At 48.0% G+C, this 16,200-nt stretch overlaps 1 protein-coding gene across 4 annotated transcripts; it reads left to right on the top strand.

The window, feature by feature from the left end:
* The first annotated feature begins 216 nt into the window (after nucleotides 1–216).
* Nucleotides 217–15,583, top strand: COG1 (component of oligomeric golgi complex 1). Of its 4 annotated transcripts, XM_048818956.2 has the most exons (15): nucleotides 217–657; nucleotides 1,228–1,472; nucleotides 2,593–2,774; nucleotides 3,267–3,437; nucleotides 3,575–3,731; nucleotides 4,959–5,169; nucleotides 5,629–6,417; nucleotides 7,361–7,507; nucleotides 9,636–9,797; nucleotides 10,713–10,840; nucleotides 12,213–12,321; nucleotides 13,456–13,565; nucleotides 13,660–13,738; nucleotides 14,273–14,311; nucleotides 15,418–15,583. In XM_048818956.2, exons 1-14 carry the CDS (start codon nucleotides 232–234, stop codon nucleotides 14,294–14,296), a joined length of 2,940 nt encoding a protein of 979 aa, XP_048674913.2. In that variant the 5' UTR covers nucleotides 217–231; the 3' UTR covers nucleotides 14,297–14,311; nucleotides 15,418–15,583. The 4 variants fall into 4 exon arrangements, with proteins under 4 accessions (XP_048674913.2, XP_048674910.2, XP_074975281.1 ...); XM_048818953.2 differs by lacking the exon at nucleotides 14,273–14,311; XM_075119180.1 differs by having other exon boundaries at nucleotides 14,273–15,583.
* Nucleotides 15,584–16,200: the final 617 nt, after the last annotated feature.

The raw sequence follows: 16,200 nt of genomic DNA, 5'->3' as shown, positions 1-16,200 counted from the left end.
TGGCGACGTGAGGGAGCCCTAGGGAAAGGGATGGGGGGGAGGGGAAGTGAGGGTGCCCCTAACGAAGGGGTTGGGGGGAGGGGGAGCTCTATAGGGGGAATCACCTATGGCCTGTGGGGACCTTATGGAAGGGGGCGGGGCTCAATGGGGAGGTTGCCCTTGCCCCTCACAAAGATGGCGGCCCCTGAGGCAGGCGAGCAATAACCGGAAGTCCCGCGAGCCCTCACAAAGATGGCGCCGAGCGATGCCCCCAGTGCCCGGAAGTGTCGCTGCCCCTCCCGCAGCTGGCGGCGGCACCCGTCGGACACGTCACGGGTAAAGGGACGCTCCCCCGCTTCGCGGGACGGACGGTGGCCGCCCAGGGTCGCGCCCAAGATGGCGGCGGCGGCGGGGCCCGGGCTGCCGCGGGGCCCGGAGGCGGCGGCGCTCTTCGAGGCGCACACGACGGCCGAGCTGCGCGAGGTGGAGCGGCGGCTGCGGGCGGGCATCGAGCAGAAGCGGGAGGAGCTGCGGCAGATGGTGGGGGAGCGCTACCGGGACCTCATCGAGGCGGCCGACACCATCGCCGAGATGCGCCTCAGCGCCGAGCACCTGCTGGGGGCGGTGCGGGGCCTGCAGCGCGGGGCGCCGGGGCCGCGGGGCGCCCGGGGGGCCCAGGTGAGCGAGGGGGCGGGGCCTGCGCCCCCCCGGGGGAGCGAGGGGGCGGGGCCTGCGGCCCCCCCCGGGGGAGCGAGGGGGCCCCCGCAACAAGCCGCGGTCAGTGCAGCCTTGGCCCAGGACAGGCCCCCAGCCTCGAGCCAGGCCGCAGGTGCCGGCCCCACCCTAGCGTCACTGCTGGAGCCCCGCGAGGGCTGGGGGTGCCCCTGCCCCACAGCCCCCGTCCTCCTTGTCGGCGGTCAGAGTCGTCCTTGTGAGACCCTGCTGCATCGCAGCGCCACTCCCGCCTGGTGGCCCCCGCACCAGCTCGGCCTTTTCCTTCCTGCCAGGGTGGATAGGACATCCTGGGAGACGAGCCCCTGAGCTGGGCATGGCGGCGGGGGCGGGGGCGGGGGGGGCGTCGTCAGTTTACCCAAAGCCTGGGTTGCAGGACTGCGTTCTGTCCGGCTTTCGCCTGTTAGCGGTCACGGCACGGAAGCGTACAGGGACAAAGCTCGGGTAGCTTCTGCATTGTTGTTCCCTTGGAAGCGTGATTGTACCCACAGTCACGGCCTCTCCTTTCGTGCCCAGACTACGCTGCACTCGCAGGAGAAGTTCTATGGCACCGCAGCGCAGATCAAGCTGCTGCTGGAGATTCCCGAGAAGATCTGGAGTGCCATGGAGGCCTCTCAGTACTTACGTGCCACTCATCTCTACCTGCTCTGCTGCCATCTCCACAGCCTCCTGCAGCTGGATTCCTCCAGCTCCCGTTACAGTCCCATCCTTGCACGCTTCCCCATCCTTGTACGACAAGTGGCAGCAGCTAGCCACTTTAGGTAAGCAGCGTGGTGGTGGTTGCAGCCCTGCCAGAGCCAGTTTGCAAATGCTGTCAGAGCATTGCACTGCCGTAATATTTTAAACCTACCTGAAGGCCCGATACAAACATAGCCTCCTATCCTCTCTTTTTCCTAGGGGAAGTAGGGATTATTGTTCCACAGCCACAAAAGCTGAGAGACAGAGGTGAAGCAGTTTACCCAACATCATACTGACTGCCGCTGGCAGAACTGACAGTAGAACCCAGGAGTTTGACTCCCAGTGCCCTGTTCTAGATCTCTCCTTCCTCATGGGAAAAAGTGTGGTGGTGGTGGAGAATATTTTTTTTCCTCCCCTACTTTCTCTCTATTAAGTCAAGGGCTCAACATAGCTCCCTCTATGCTTGTCAGGCATCACTCTTGAAGGGATTGCATAAAGTGAGCTGTTGTCTTCCCCCTAGCAGACAAGCGTTTCCATCCCCTGAGCAGCTCAAGATGTCAACATGAACCCTTTGTATGCAGGACAGTCCATTCCAATTGGATGGCTGAATTAGCTTGGACACCTTTGGGAGTTTCCTGGTGGAGGGTTATTACTTTGAAAGGTTCAAAATGCTGTGTACTAGAGTAAGAATGTAAGCAGTGTTAGTTTACCAAGCTGGCAGGATCATGGAATTTAAACCACCCTTTTAAGATTACACTGTTCCACCTTATACTTTACAGCCACTGGGGTAGGAAGGGTTGATGCGGTCAGGTTCCAGGACTGGGCCAGACGATCGGCTGCCCTAGGTGCCTCGTAGGTGACTCCTATTGATTCCACCCATGGATATGAAAGGAAGCTTTGGTTTCCCATATGTTCGGTTTAGTCTCTTGCTCCGCCAGGGCCACCTCCTACTTGCAGCTCATGGGCAGGCAGGCTCCGCATCAGGCTGCAGCCCCAGAGTAAAGAGAGCGCAGCTGGCGGTGGAGGGAGGGACGTGGAGAGGATCTAGCTCCGGGGGACAAGGAGAGCAGCGAGTGACGACGGGGGTGTCTGTGGAGAGGTGCGAGCAGGAGACAGGGCCTCGGGGGTCTGGTTGTCAGCAGTTAGAAAGCTGGCAACCCTGTTCAACACCTGGTGACTGCATCTCACTTGTTTCCTTATTAGATCCACCATACTGCATGAAAGCAAATCGCTGCTAAAATGCCAGGCCGTTTCTGACCAAGCAGTGGCAGAGGCCTTATGCTCCATCATGCTTTTGGAGGACAGCTCTCCACGCCAAGCCCTGACAGACTTCCTGCTGGCCAGGAAGTCAGCTGTTCAGCAGCTTCTGAACCAGCCACATCACGGTCAGTACAACTGGCTTCGCTCCTGAACTGATGTTAAAGGAAGCTCTAAGGTCTCTTTCCCATCTCAAGGAAAGAGCAGAAACTGAGTGGAACGGAGTTTGTCCTATTTTGTAGCCTCCATGGGAACTTTGTTGCATTGAATCAGGGTTAACACACAGCTAATTATTTCCCTTGGTCCTTTAAAAACAGTAGTGGCCAAACAGGATAGCTTGCAGGAGACTCCTTTATCACAAGATGGGGGTGATTGGTTCAGAGGTACTTGTGTAGCTAACTGATCCATCACAATAACTCTGCTTTGCTGTATCTATAAGTTACTCCATGCTCTGCCCATCTCCATTATCTATAGGAACAGATAGCTGGTATCTTCACTGTAAATACACATCTGGCTTGGAAAAATGTTTGTCCTTTCTGACCAGCATTGTTCTTATTATGGGACTGCTTTAATGAGGAAGGTTAGGGCTGCTGCCTCTATTAAGAAATTTTTCTTTTTAGGTGCGGGAATAAAAGCTCAGGTGTGTTCGTTGATGGAGTTGCTAACCACCACCTTGTACCAAGCTCATGTCCTGTTTTACACTCTGCCTGAAGGGGTGCCCTCAGATCCGACCCTGCCCTGCAGCTTGCTCTTTTCAATGCTGGAGACCACAACAGGCCAGGATCCAGCAGGTGAGTAGCTTGCTCAGGCAATGAGACTTGGGATTGGTTTCACTATCTCATGGTCATTTGTGCATGTTCCTCATACAACTAGGGCTTAGTCAAGACCCCATTGAACCCACCCCACTCATGCGGCACAATTCTTCTAGGTAAAGGCATCAAAGTTTTGAAAGAGGAGATACAGCTGAGCAGCTGGTTCAAATATCTACCACTGTCCATTGTAGAGTTCCAGCCAACCCTCCGAACCCTGGCACATCCAATCAGCCAGGACTACCTGAGAGAGACTCTTCAGAAGTGGATTAACATGTGAGTGTATAGAGGGAGCTTCTTCTAAGGGATGGATTAGGACAGTACTTGTTCTGTCACTGTATTCCTCCTCTAGTGAAAGGGAGTGAGGCGCCATCAGACACCACTAGATCTGTCTAGCAGCATAGAGTGCTTCTGCAGCACCTAAGCAGCTCAACAGCAATCCTTGGCTGGGGGTCATAAAATGGAGCCAAGTTTACTCACCTGCCTGTTATCCCCATAGAAGCGTATCAGGACGCCCGTGTCTGCCACAGAGATGCTGAGATAAGGGATTATACAGACTAAATGCTTTCTCGAAAGCCAGGTTGTTCAATACATCAGTAAGGCAGCAGATTATAACCAGAGTACTTCCCTGCAACGCTGAGTGATCTGTGTCTAGCGTCCCTGCAGTATTACCGAAAATAAAGTCCCCCAAACTCTTATCCAAATAGAAAAATGCCTCTAAGTGCTTACCTCTGCTCTTCGGTATTTCCTTCCTGGGGTTGTTCTCATTCCAGCATCTCTTTTCTTCCTGCTGTCCTCCTGAGCACTGTGCAAGAGAGCTGGCAGAGCCTACATTATAAAGGTCCCAGGCTCCTCCCCTTTCCCAGCATGCCTTGCTAAGAGGAGAGTAACAGTCAGGCCTCCCTTTCCTTATGTAGTGGCTCAGTCAGCCCCATGCGACTCTGCCCTCTACCTATGAAATGCATGAAAGTGTAAGCAAACGGTAGCTCTTAGCTGCAGTCAGACTGAAGTTTGAAGCCTTCTTTGGTTGAGAGGAATTCCTACCCCCAAACTTCTCCCTGCCCGGCTGCCCCATTTTATCCTCCAAAGAGCACCTCCGTCAGGGGCCCACATGTGCTAGGTTGGCTAGCGGGGAGTTGTTGCAGAGTAAGGTGATGGTCTTTGCCCAACCCTGGTACAGCGCTCCTTGCCTGTGGTCCAGGGCGCTGAGATACATGGGCTGGGACCCTGTAGGGGAGCATGATGTGCTTCTAGTAGTTCCTGGGGATGACGCAACATGTGGGTCAACATGGCCAGGAATGCAAGTGGCTGGATCACTGTGAGGTGGCAGGTAAACTTCCTAGGTCATTTTCAGTCCTGCCACGGGTCTCCTTGCTGGATCCTTTCACAAAGCAATAAGAATCCCTTTGTAGTCCAGCCTAGAACAGTAAAGTAGAAGTTCTCTGCTGCATTGCCTGGAGCTGTGATATGAGGGAATGGGACTGAAGTGAATATTGCTTTCAGGTGTAATGAAGATATCAAATCTGGGCTTATCACTCTGCTGGGCTACGTGAAGAGCCTGAAAGGCCTAGCCGGCATCCGTGACGCTGTGTGGGAGCTGCTCACTGGTGAGTCCATGAGCCAGAACTGGGACACAGTGTGTCATCGACTCTTGGACAAGCCCATCTCCTTCTGGGAGGACTTGCTGCGCCAGCTTTTCTTGGACAGGTTACAGGTGAGATGCTGTCGGGGCTAAACCAGGCTGACTTTGGCAATGTTTAAGTGCTGTCTGCTTCCCTAGCCTGGCAGTCTCAGCAGAGAACAGGTCATGAGGGGCATACGTTAGCTGGGTGGGGGACAATGTTCCCTCTAATTTTTTGACAGGCCACGTGCGCAAAAAATTTCTTCTGTGTAAATTTTTGTGCGCGCGGTGCTTCACCGTGTGTGCAGGGTTTAGGATCTGTGTGTGCGTGCAACACATGCACAGCTTAGAGGGAACAGTGTGGCGGGGGAGGGGAAGGCTGGTGCTGCATGGGGAAGCTTGCACAGCTGCTCCCCTTGCGGTACTGTCTGGGGAGAGAGGTCTTCACTCTCCAGGGCCGCCCACAGTACCTTTCAGCAGCCATAGAGGCACTCTTAAAATGGGTGATGTGGCAGCCACTGAGACCTGAGAAGGGAAAGTTCTCTTTTCCAGACCCTGACGAAGGAAGGATTTGACTCCATCTCCAGCAGTTCGAAACAGCTTCTTATCTTAGCTCTACAGGAGCTTGAAGTCAAGTCCAGTACCTCCACCCCCAGCAAGCACATCCAATTTGAACACAACATGGCTTTGTTTCTGTGGTCAGAGAGCCCCAGCGACATGCCTTCTGATGCTGCCTGGGTCAACGTGGCAAACCGCAGCCAATTTGCAAAGAGTGGCCTGTCTATGAAGGCCCAGGCTCTCACTCCCTGCGTGCAGAGCTTCTGTTCTGCCTTGGATACCAAACTGAAGGCCAAACTGGATGACCTTCTGTCCTACCTGCCCTCTGACTCTTCCACACCCAAAGAGATATTGGGCGTGCAGTCCAGGAACTCTGCTTTTGATAGATATGCTGATGCTGGCACCGTAGAAGAGCTGCTCCGTGATCACTGCATTACCTGCATCCAGTATGTCTTGGGCTGTGTTAGAGAAGAGCTGCAGAGTGCTGAGGACAAGCTGAAAGGACACACAGACGCTCTGAACGATGCCAAACTTAATACCGTCCTCTTCATGGCAAGACTTTGTCAGTCACTAGGTGAACTGTGTCCTCACCTGAAGCAGTGCATTCTGGGTAAATCAGGCAGCACAGAGAATGTAATGAGGGAGACCCGGTCTTTTAAAAAGCCGGGGAAAGGGAAAGTCCAGGAGGTGAATCCCATGCAGGCCAAGTGGCAGGAAGTGAAAGAACAACTCCTGCAACAGAGCCTGTTTGCATATCAGATTTGGAGCTCAACTGTTATAAAAGTAAGTAGCCAGTTTTCTTTGGGCACACTCCTTTCCTATTTAGGTTTCTCTTTCACAGCTGCCCACAGCCACCACTGTGCTTGTCATTCTAGTTCTTCAGAGACTTTCCATTCATTAGAACATTGCCACTACTAGAATTAGGGTACCTAATCATAATGACAGTAAGGATAAGTTCCTGGGTTAGTGGTTCTGTTGTGTGGTATGTGGTTGTTGGTGAGTATTTGCTTCAGGTTGCGGGGCTGTCTGTAGGCAAGGACTGGCCTGTCTCCCAAGACTTGTGAGAGTGTTGGGTCATCCTTTAGGATAGGTTGTAGATCCTTAATAATGCGTTACCAGCAGGAGAGTGAGTTTGTGTGTGTATGGGGGTGGGGGGGATGTGAGAAAACCTGGATCTATGCAGGAAATAGCCCGACTTGATTATGTAAAGAGTTGTCACTTTGGATGGGCTAGCACCAGCAGGAGAGTGAATTTGTGTGTGGGGGTGGAGGGTGCTGGAAATGGCCCACCTGTTGATCACTTTAGATAAGCTATTACCAGCAGGACAGTGGGGTGGGAGGAGGTATTGTTTCATATTCTCTGTGTGTATATAAAGTCTGCTGCAGTTTCCACGGTATGCATCTGATGAAGTGAGCTGTAGCTCACGAAAGCTCATGCTCAAATAAATTGGTTAGTCTCTAAGGTGCCACAAGTACTCCTTTTCTTTTTGCGGGTACCTAATCAGTTTCCAATGACTGTGGCTGAGCTATAGCTCTGAAATAGTCACACTCTGAGGTGCCAGATCCCCTTGGTGTGACGCTCTTAAAGACCAATGGAAAATACTTTGCCCACCTCAGACTCCTCAGCAGATTCACTAAGTGAAAAACACAAGGGAGCCATAAATAGACTGCCTGACCCCAGTACCTGCATTGGCCTGTTACTGAATATTTGTATTTTTCCCCTCTAGGTCCTGGTTCACAGTTTCACCAAAACTTTGCTGCTAGATGCAGCTGGCTCTATCTTAGCTACGGCCACCAACTGGGATGAAATTGAAATTCAGGAGGAGACAGAAACAGGAAGCAGCATAACGTCAAAGATCCGACTCCCTGTACAGGTGTGAGCAATGTCCTCTGGGTGAATGGAGGGAAATAATCTTTCAGGAGGCCAAAAGCTGCTTGTAAAATAGTCAGTAAACCTGCATTTCACTCTAGGAGGTTTCACTGAATTCACTCCTATCTTATGAAATCTTCCTGCACTCACGGTCACATATCCAAGTCCTAGGGGGCAACTTGAAGATCTTAGGACTTCTGCCAAAGAATACGCATGCAGTGTTGTAGCTCTCTGTCTCAAGATAGGAGAGAGAGGGAGCTTTTATTGAACCAACTTCTGTTGGTTAGAGACTTTTACACTTCCACAGAGCTCTTCTTCAGGTCTGTCCTATAGGAGAATGTGAATGTAAATACGCTGTGAGGGATAAGCCCCAGCCATCCCCTGGCCAACATTCCCCCCTCTCACTAAAAGCGGTCCCTAAAGTCCATGTTGCTGACTTGGTGCTGTACCCAGAATGGCTGGTGTTTGTATAACACTGTCACTACATCACCTGTAGCCCAACTTTTTGGCTTTATTCCTAATTATTTGCAGTGCTTTTCATTGTGTGCTGGGTAATGCTTAAGGAGAACAGTCCCTGCCCTGAGATGCTCCCGCTGTAGAGATAGTCTGGGAAAGGGGAATTAAAAGAGGCAGCTTATAATGTACAAATCAATAAGATTCCTTAAACTCACTTCTGCTGCACTGCCTTTAAGACAAACTCAAAGGTGGACAAGGATGAGCTGTAGGAAAGAAGGCAAGGTGGTGATTGTATAAATCTGACAAACAGGTGGATGAGATTGGGCAGCAATAGTGGAGCAGCAGGGGTAGGAAAGTTGGGAAGAGACAAAGCTATGTAGACTTTTGAAGGTGGTGACAAGCAGCAGATATTGGCTGGGAAGCCAACTGAGGGACTGAAGAAAGGGAGGAGTTACATGATCAGACAGGCAAGAAAGAGGAGTTTAGCAGCAGCATTTTATACAGACTGAAGGGAGTGGATGTGTGAGAGAGACATTAGGGTGAAGAGGGAAGATACTGCAGGCAGCAAGGCAGGCTATAATGAGGCCTGAACAAGAGACGTGGCTGGGTGGCGGAAAGCAAAGGACAGAATGAAGGAAGTAGCATCCAGATTTGGAATGTCTTGTAAGTGTGGGGTAAGGGAAAAGGAGGAGTAAAAAAATACCCCTCAGATTGTAAGCCTGAGTGACTGGGAGGATGGTGTTGTGAACCGTGATAGGAAAAGTGGGAAGACAAGTTCAGTTTTTGTCTATATTCAGTTTAAGATCTGTCTTAGTACAGTGATGGAAGCCAGACAAGTACTTATCTGAGCACCTTATAACCTTTAATGTATTTAACGTCTTGATGCCTATGAGGACATCAGACAATTGAAATGTGGGATTGGATAGGAGACAGGCCAGTGATAGAAAGAGATTTGTGAGTTATCAGCAACACAGACGATGGCTAAAACTAATGGAAAGAGCAAAGAGAAAGCCCTGGGGAACCCCCACCAAAGCCAGGGGAAGAGCTGGCCCCACCAAAAAACACAGAGGAGAAAAGATATAGTATCTCAAAACCCTGCTGAGGATAAGATGTCAGGAAGGAGGGGTTGAGCTGCAGCTCTAGGATGAGGATAGAATAGAAGCCCGGAGGTTTGGCCAGGAAGAGGTAACTGAAGACCAAAATGAAACCAGTTTCAGTAGAGTGGAAAAAAGTTAGAAGCCCATCTGGAAGGAAGATAACAGACCTAGAGGAGGGAAAATCAGTACTTTGGTTGTAGACTACATATTTCCTGATTTTCGAGTGGAAGGGACTATAGCTGGAAAGGCAGATGGGGCTAACAGATGGTTCTGAAGATAGTGGAGACCAGGACATGCTTCATGAGGGGAAAGATCCAGAGGATGATGAGAGGGAAAGGGTATGTACGGAGTCAGTAAGAGTAAGGAGGTAGGACAGGATGGGAGCATTGAGGCAGCCTTCTATGAGGGGAGAAGGCAAGAGACCAAGGTTGGTGATGAGGAAGGAGAAGATAGCAGGAGAAACCCAGAATTCACATCACCTCTCTCATTCACCTTGATAATGCCAACAACCCATACAGAAAGGTCAGGAACATATCCGCTTTTATTGGTGTCCTGTGTGTGTCTTTTCCCCCCCAACAGCCATCCTGGTATGTTCAGTGCCTCCTCTTCAGCTTGTGTCAAGAAGTCAATCGGGTTGGAGGTCACGCTCTACCAAAGCGTACCTTGCAGCTGCTGCTGAAGACCTGCCTGGCGGAAGTGCTGGCTGGCTATGAGAAGCTTGTTGAAGAGAAGCAGGAGAAGGTATTCAGCTGGGATTTTGTTCTACACCCTGGATTTTTGGTTGTACTGAAAGGGAATCTGCAAGTGCAGTCACAATTATAGTCAATCTTTCCTACTGATCAGGGAACCCCAAAAATTCATCTCTGAGAAGCCCCCAGAAATTTAAGCTTGTTTTATGGGACATAACCTGGGACTGGGATCCAGCTTAATGCAAAATCTCTACACTCCAGTGCCTCAGTTTCCCCACCTGCAGTTATCATCCAAGCCTTCCTTTCATGGGTTTTGAGACTGTAAAGTGCTGTAAGCCCTTGAGAGCCTGTGCAGGAAAGGGAAGTAGCCGCTTGCATGCTCCCGTGACAATGCTCTAGTTCTTCCACCTGTCTGCTTGCATGGCCAGCAAAGGCCTCTGAAAAGGAAACAGAGCTTTGTTAAGGCCCTACTTTCCCATTAGCATGATGCTAAGAGAGATGGCTGCAGTTCCAGGAGAGCCATGGTGTTACTTCAGTAATAGACTAGACAGATCTTCTGCATATTCCATTTCTTAGAAACTGAAGTGAATGCTTTCTTTGTCCAATACACGTGTCAGAACATACTTAAGTCTTTTCTTCTCCTTCGGGAGCTACTTGGCATGACTGGTTTGGTCATTTCTTTTCAATGTGGCTTTGCTAATGTGTCCAGAAGCCTTTGGAACGGTTAGGGCTAAGACATTCATGGCACTTCACAAATGAGACCATGTCTGCCCTGAGGAGCATACGAGTCAACATACAAAGAGGATGTGACAAGAGTGGATGTGGCATAGGATAGCTAACTGAACTGTTGGACTTAAGCCTGCTGCTGATTGTTCTGAGTATTTTGTTTGTTCTGTCTTGAAAAAAACCTTTGGAAACCATTATTATAAAGAGAATGTTGAAACATACCCTTCTGCCTTCCTTACAGAAGGGACGCACGTTCCCAATGACTCAGAACAGGGCGTTGCAGTTGCTCTATGATCTGCGTTATTTGAATATAGTCCTAACAGCTAAGAGTGAGGAAGCAAAAACTAGCAGGAGCAAGCAGGACTCCAGGTACAGTGTACTGCCAGTGTTCTAAGCCAAGCATCAGAGAGGCTGTTCAGGGTCTGAAGCAAGTTCTCAGTCCAGTTCTGACATCCTACTTCCTCGCACACAATCACAACTTAAAGGCAGTCTAAAGAGAAAGTGGCTCATTCAGCCTTGCTCTATGACAGAAGCGACCTACAGAGAAGTTCTTCAGGGAAAGCTAGAAGCCCTACAGGGCAGCATATGGGACATTGGTATGTCTGCCACTACCCATCATCTTTTCACCAACTCTTAAGCATAGTCTAAAAATCTCAGAGTGGGATGAGGGTGGAGTATTGGAGCTGAGCCAGGCCAACCAGTCTCCTCAATGGGGGTAGACCTGGTACCACTAACTGATGCCTCCAGAGAACTCTTCTGCCTGGTCATGGAACTAGTCTTGAAGAACCTTACTTTTAGAAATCACACCTGTTTAGCAACAGGTTTGTGAAGCAGAAGAATAGGGAGCACAAATCCCACTCAGACACTTGGCTTCCACTCTAAGGGTATGTCTACACTACGAAATTAGGTCGAATTTATAGAAGTTGTTTTTTTAGAAATCGGTTTTATATATTCGAGTGTGTCTCCACAGAAAATGCTCTAAGTGCATTAACTCGGCAGAGTGCTTCCACAGTACCGAGGTAAGAGTCGACTTCCGGAGTGTCATACTGTGGGTAGCTATCCCACAGTTCCCGCAGTCTCCGGAAATGAGATGCAAAAGTTCGCGGTTCTTTTCCCATCTACCTGGCCAGTGCATCTGAGTTGAGAGCGCTGTCCAGAGCAGTCACAATGGAGCACTCTGGGATAGCTCCCGGAGGCCAATACCGTCAAATTGTGTCCACAGTACCCCCAAATTCGACCCGGCAAGGCCAATTTAAGTGCTAATCCACTTGTCAGGGGTAGAGTAAGGAAGTTGATTTTAAAAGCCCTTTAAGTCGAAAAAAAGGGCTTCATTGTGTGGACGGGTGCAGGTTTACATCGATTTAACGCTGTTAAATTCGACCTAAAGTCCTAGTGTAGACCAGGGCTAAGAGTGTTCTGTAAATAGGAACAGAAAAGCCTTCAAAATTACATTAAAGTACTTTCACCTCTTCCCTGCTGCAGGTAGAGGCTTATTGAATGGAAGTTTTTCCTCTGTCACAAGTCTGCAGAAGCCTTGTGAAACTGAAAACTGCTGCTCCTCTGATGTGTGCCTCCTACTTGTACTCAGACAGAGGTCAGCTGAGAGGGGAGCAGCTCAGTTTCATGAGGGACCACTGCAATACCAATTTCCACTTGCCCCATCATAAGCATCTGTCCATCTTGTAATCTACTTTTATTTAATATGAAGATCTGTAATGGCATCTTTTTGGTCTTGTTGCAGGATTGAGAAGGTGACAGACTTCTTAGAAGCCAACATTGATCCGTTTGACTTGGATGTTTTTACTCCACATTTAAATAGCAGCCTTAACCGCCTGGTGCAACGAACCTCTGTAAGTTCAGGGGAAAGGAATTCCCTGCAATAGAAGTGAATGTTGCAAAACCTGTTTACTGCTTTATTCTACTGCAGAGTTATCAAGCAAGCTGATCATTTCCTCACATTATGCAGTTCAACTGCAGCTAACTATTGGCCTGCACTCAACATTGCAGATGGGATATTTAAAGCCAGCTGGAGCTAGGCATAGCTTGCTGAGCGAGTTCTCTATAGCATGATAGATACACACTCTCACTCAGCTCTCTTCCTTCTGTAACCAAAAGGGAGAGTCATTAGAATCTGTGAAATACAAACTGCCACATAGTCAGCCCCAGATTCTGCTACCATAGTAGCAGGCAGTTAGCTGAGGCATGGTCTACACTAGGAATTTGTCAGTATAACTACATCACTCAGGGGTGTTGAGCGATGTAGTTAGTGCTATTTTTCACAGGAGGTCTTCTCCCATCACCCTGGCTACTGCCTCTAGGGAAGATGGAGTACCTACACAGACAGAAGCAGTTCTCCTTTTGCTAGAAGCTGGGAATAGGTGACAAGGGATGGATCACTTGATTCCTTGTTCTGTTCATTCCCTTTGGGGCACCTGGCACTGGCAACTGTCGGAAGACAGGATACTGGGCTAGATGGACCTTTGGTCTGACCCAGTATGGCTGTTCTTAGTGAAAATACTACCTAGAAGCACCACTGCACCTCTGTAAGTTAGAGAAGCTCTGATGAAAGGAAACAAGTTTAAGAGAGCGAGGGGAGACAAGTCAGCTGCCTTGAAATGGAAAAATTAAGGCTGAATCCTTTCCCCAAAACGTTAAAGACAATTCTGTGTGTATTTGAGAGCTTCTGTATACAGGCAAAAAGAAAAGGAGTACTAGTGGCACCTTAGAGACTAACAAATTTATTTGAGCATAAGCTTTCGTGAGCTACAGCTCACTTCATCTGTAGCTCACGAAAGCTTATGCTCAAATAAATGTTAGACTCGAAGGTGCCACTAGTACTCCTTTTCTTTTTGCGAATACAGACTAACACAGCTGCTACTCTGAAACCTGTATACAGGCACAGGCTTCTTGTTACTTGAGCAGTTTGGGTTACAGAATCCTCAGCCACCTGAAAAACAAAATGACACTTATTTCCTGTCTTCTAGGTCCTGTTTGGCCTACTCACTGGGGCAGAGAATCAGTATACCAATAGAAGCAATAATTTGAGCTCCCAGGAGCCTTACAATATCTTGCCATTAGCATCTAGTCAAATAAGGTAAGTTGCTCAGTGATGCAGATATGACTTTTTAGAAAGCAAGTGTCTTGAACTGAATGGTATGACTGAATACATTTCCTTATTTCTCTCTAAGATTTGGACTTCTACCGCTTAGTATGTCAAGCTCTCGAAAGACTAAATCTGCTGTTAAAAACCCAGAAAATCAGACTCAGGTTGGTGACTTTGTTATAAACCATCCTAATCTTACCACATATCCCTACTGTGTTACCAGAGCAGGGAAGCAGCATTGTAAATAAGGGTTCCAGGCTTGCTGAGGAGACTTAAAAAAAAAAATGCAAGAACTTGGTTCGGGGTGCTTAAGAAGGGAGAACGGGTTGAGTAAATATTTAAGTCAGCAGCCCCTAGTAAGAGACAAGTACTTTCCAAGCAGGGTTGCTTTTAAAAATACTGTACAAATCCTAATCCTCACATTAGTTTTGCAAGTAATCATACCCTCCCCCACCCCTTTAAAAAAAAAAAGCCAACAGGAAACCTGATTAGCTCATTTTCCTTAAGCGATTTGCTAAAGGCCAAAAGCAAGTCCGGAAGCACAGAATTCCAGACCTCTAGCCCCCAGCTGACAGACCATGTAAGTTTATGCAGTGATGACTTAAAATTTTGCTTCTTCATCTGTATTTAAGGGAAGTAGCAAGGAATGTTAAGCTGTTAAAGGATGCTGTCTAACTATTTTATAAACTTCCTTCCAGTATGATGGTGACCCATACTCCTGAAGAAATCTTGCTTGGGTATTTAAGCTTGTGTGCATTCTGAGTGGCTTGCTTCACCTACAATGGCATTTAGTATTGTCCAGTTGCTCTGTATTAAATTTTATATTAACCTAAATTGTACACAGATACTCATTCCCCATCATTTAAATGTCTGTTTAGGCAGGGCTCCTGTGTGGAGGACTGGGAGAGCCAAGGAAGACCTAGCTGCTTCAGGAAGTGGTATTCCTAAACGCACTCATCCCTCCAAGTCATCACTGAACCCATACCCCACTATGGTGCAGTAGGGCACAGTCCTGACTGATTTCATTCAATAAAGATCCACTTCTCTATTTAAGAGTAGAGACATTTACCTAAATGGGGGCCAACCTATCACATTCTGCTCCTTCAAGTTCATGTAATTCAGTGGGAGAACTTCTTGGCTTTAATTGTTCTAAAGAGCACACTTGTTTCAAAACAATTCAATTTTAGAAAAAATTATCTACCTCCTGCTCCCAGGGTATCTAGTATAGTTTAGAAACAGTGACATTTCTTCCATACCTACCTGTGTGTTACTAGTTGTAGCTGCAGTGATGTGTGTATATATAGTTTAATAGAAAGCCCCTTTTCTGAATTACTAGCAGATATGCGCTCTCTGCCTTTTCTCAGATCCCACCATGTAATGAATCATGTAAGATTGTGTAGAGTACTTAATCAAAAACTATTGTCTAGGTATAGGGACAGTGGTATTTTATCATTTCTAAAGCACAGGAGAAAATAGAGTAAGCCCCTTTCCTGGGCTAGTCAGTAAAAACAATCACATTAAGTGATTCTTACAAGTCTTAAGTAGTTAACAGCATACTGATCTAGTTTAAAAAGTTGCACAGGGGGAAGCTCTATGATGCCAGGACCTAGAAACCCCTCTCTAGTACTAGAAATCTAGTGTAGACAAGGCTTTTTAGGCTGAGTAATCCTGTATATGTAGCTGGAGAGGCAGGGGTTCAGGTTAGACTTAGTTCCTACTCAGTTATACAGTTCTTGATTCTCTTACCTTACTGTGCCTCCCTGCAGCTGCTAACCACTGGCTGTGTGTGGAATCAATGTAAGAGACAGTATAGCAGTCACTGATTCTCTTTTAAAAAACACAGGTTCCACCTCCTTCAGTCATAAGAGCAGAAGAGGAAACATTCCGCCCCGGTTCCTTGTTCAGACAGCTTGCAACAGAGGAGGAGGACACAGCTGCACCATCCCTGTTCAAACTGGGTTGGCTCTCTAGCATGACCAAGTGATCTAATAAAAAGATGAAACACTTAAGTTTGCCTGCACCATTCATTTCCACTTGGAATGCACTCTCCCAGGCCTGTACTGGCTAAACTGTTCAGCGTAAGTTACTAAGAAAATAAGACAGCATGCTCTTATCCCTTTCCCCTAGCCACAGTATATTTGTTATACTATTATTTAAATTAGAAGTTAGTTAAGATATTGCAGTGTGACTGCTGAAGCAAAAAATTAACAAAATGCTCTTACCCTTCCCTCTCTGTTTTATCATGTAAAGCTGGGTAAGGGAAGAAGAAAAAGTTCATTCATATAACCTAAACACCCTCTGGAGTGTTGAAATCAGCTTTCCTTTTTACTGTGCATCTCAGAGTGGCATGGTAGAGCATGCTTTCTGAACATACCCAATGGTACCTGTCTCTCAGGTGGTCATACTGCTGAAGTTCTTTTCAGAGCTTGAATTTCAGCTGTGTTAAGTTTTCTTCCTAGTTCTAGAGAAGGATTTTCTTGTTTGTCTTATTGCTGTGTGAAAGATTAAATAAGGTAAAGTTTAGCATGCCCACTAAGCTACATGAGACGTTCTCCAATCTTCCAGTTACAGTAATAGTCAGTGATGCTTGTAACACTAGACATTTTCAGCAAATGTCCCTTTAACT

The sequence above is a fragment of the Caretta caretta genome, chromosome 14 (assembly GCF_965140235.1).
Source record: "Caretta caretta isolate rCarCar2 chromosome 14, rCarCar1.hap1, whole genome shotgun sequence".
In the NCBI taxonomy this organism is placed as follows: domain Eukaryota; kingdom Metazoa; phylum Chordata; order Testudines; family Cheloniidae; genus Caretta; species Caretta caretta.
This window is presented reverse-complemented; position numbering and strand designations above follow the sequence as displayed.

Coding starts and splice junctions, on each gene's coding strand:
- COG1 (XM_048818953.2), top strand. CDS start 232: ATGGCGCCGAGCGATGCCCCCAGTGCCCGGAAGTGTCGCTGCCCCTCC. Junction 658..1,227: donor GGGGCGCCCGGGGGGCCCAG/GTGAGCGAGGGG, acceptor TTTCGTGCCCAG/ACTACGCTGCACTCGCAGGA. Junction 10,841..12,212: donor AGGAGCAAGCAGGACTCCAG/GTACAGTGTACT, acceptor GTCTTGTTGCAG/GATTGAGAAGGTGACAGACT.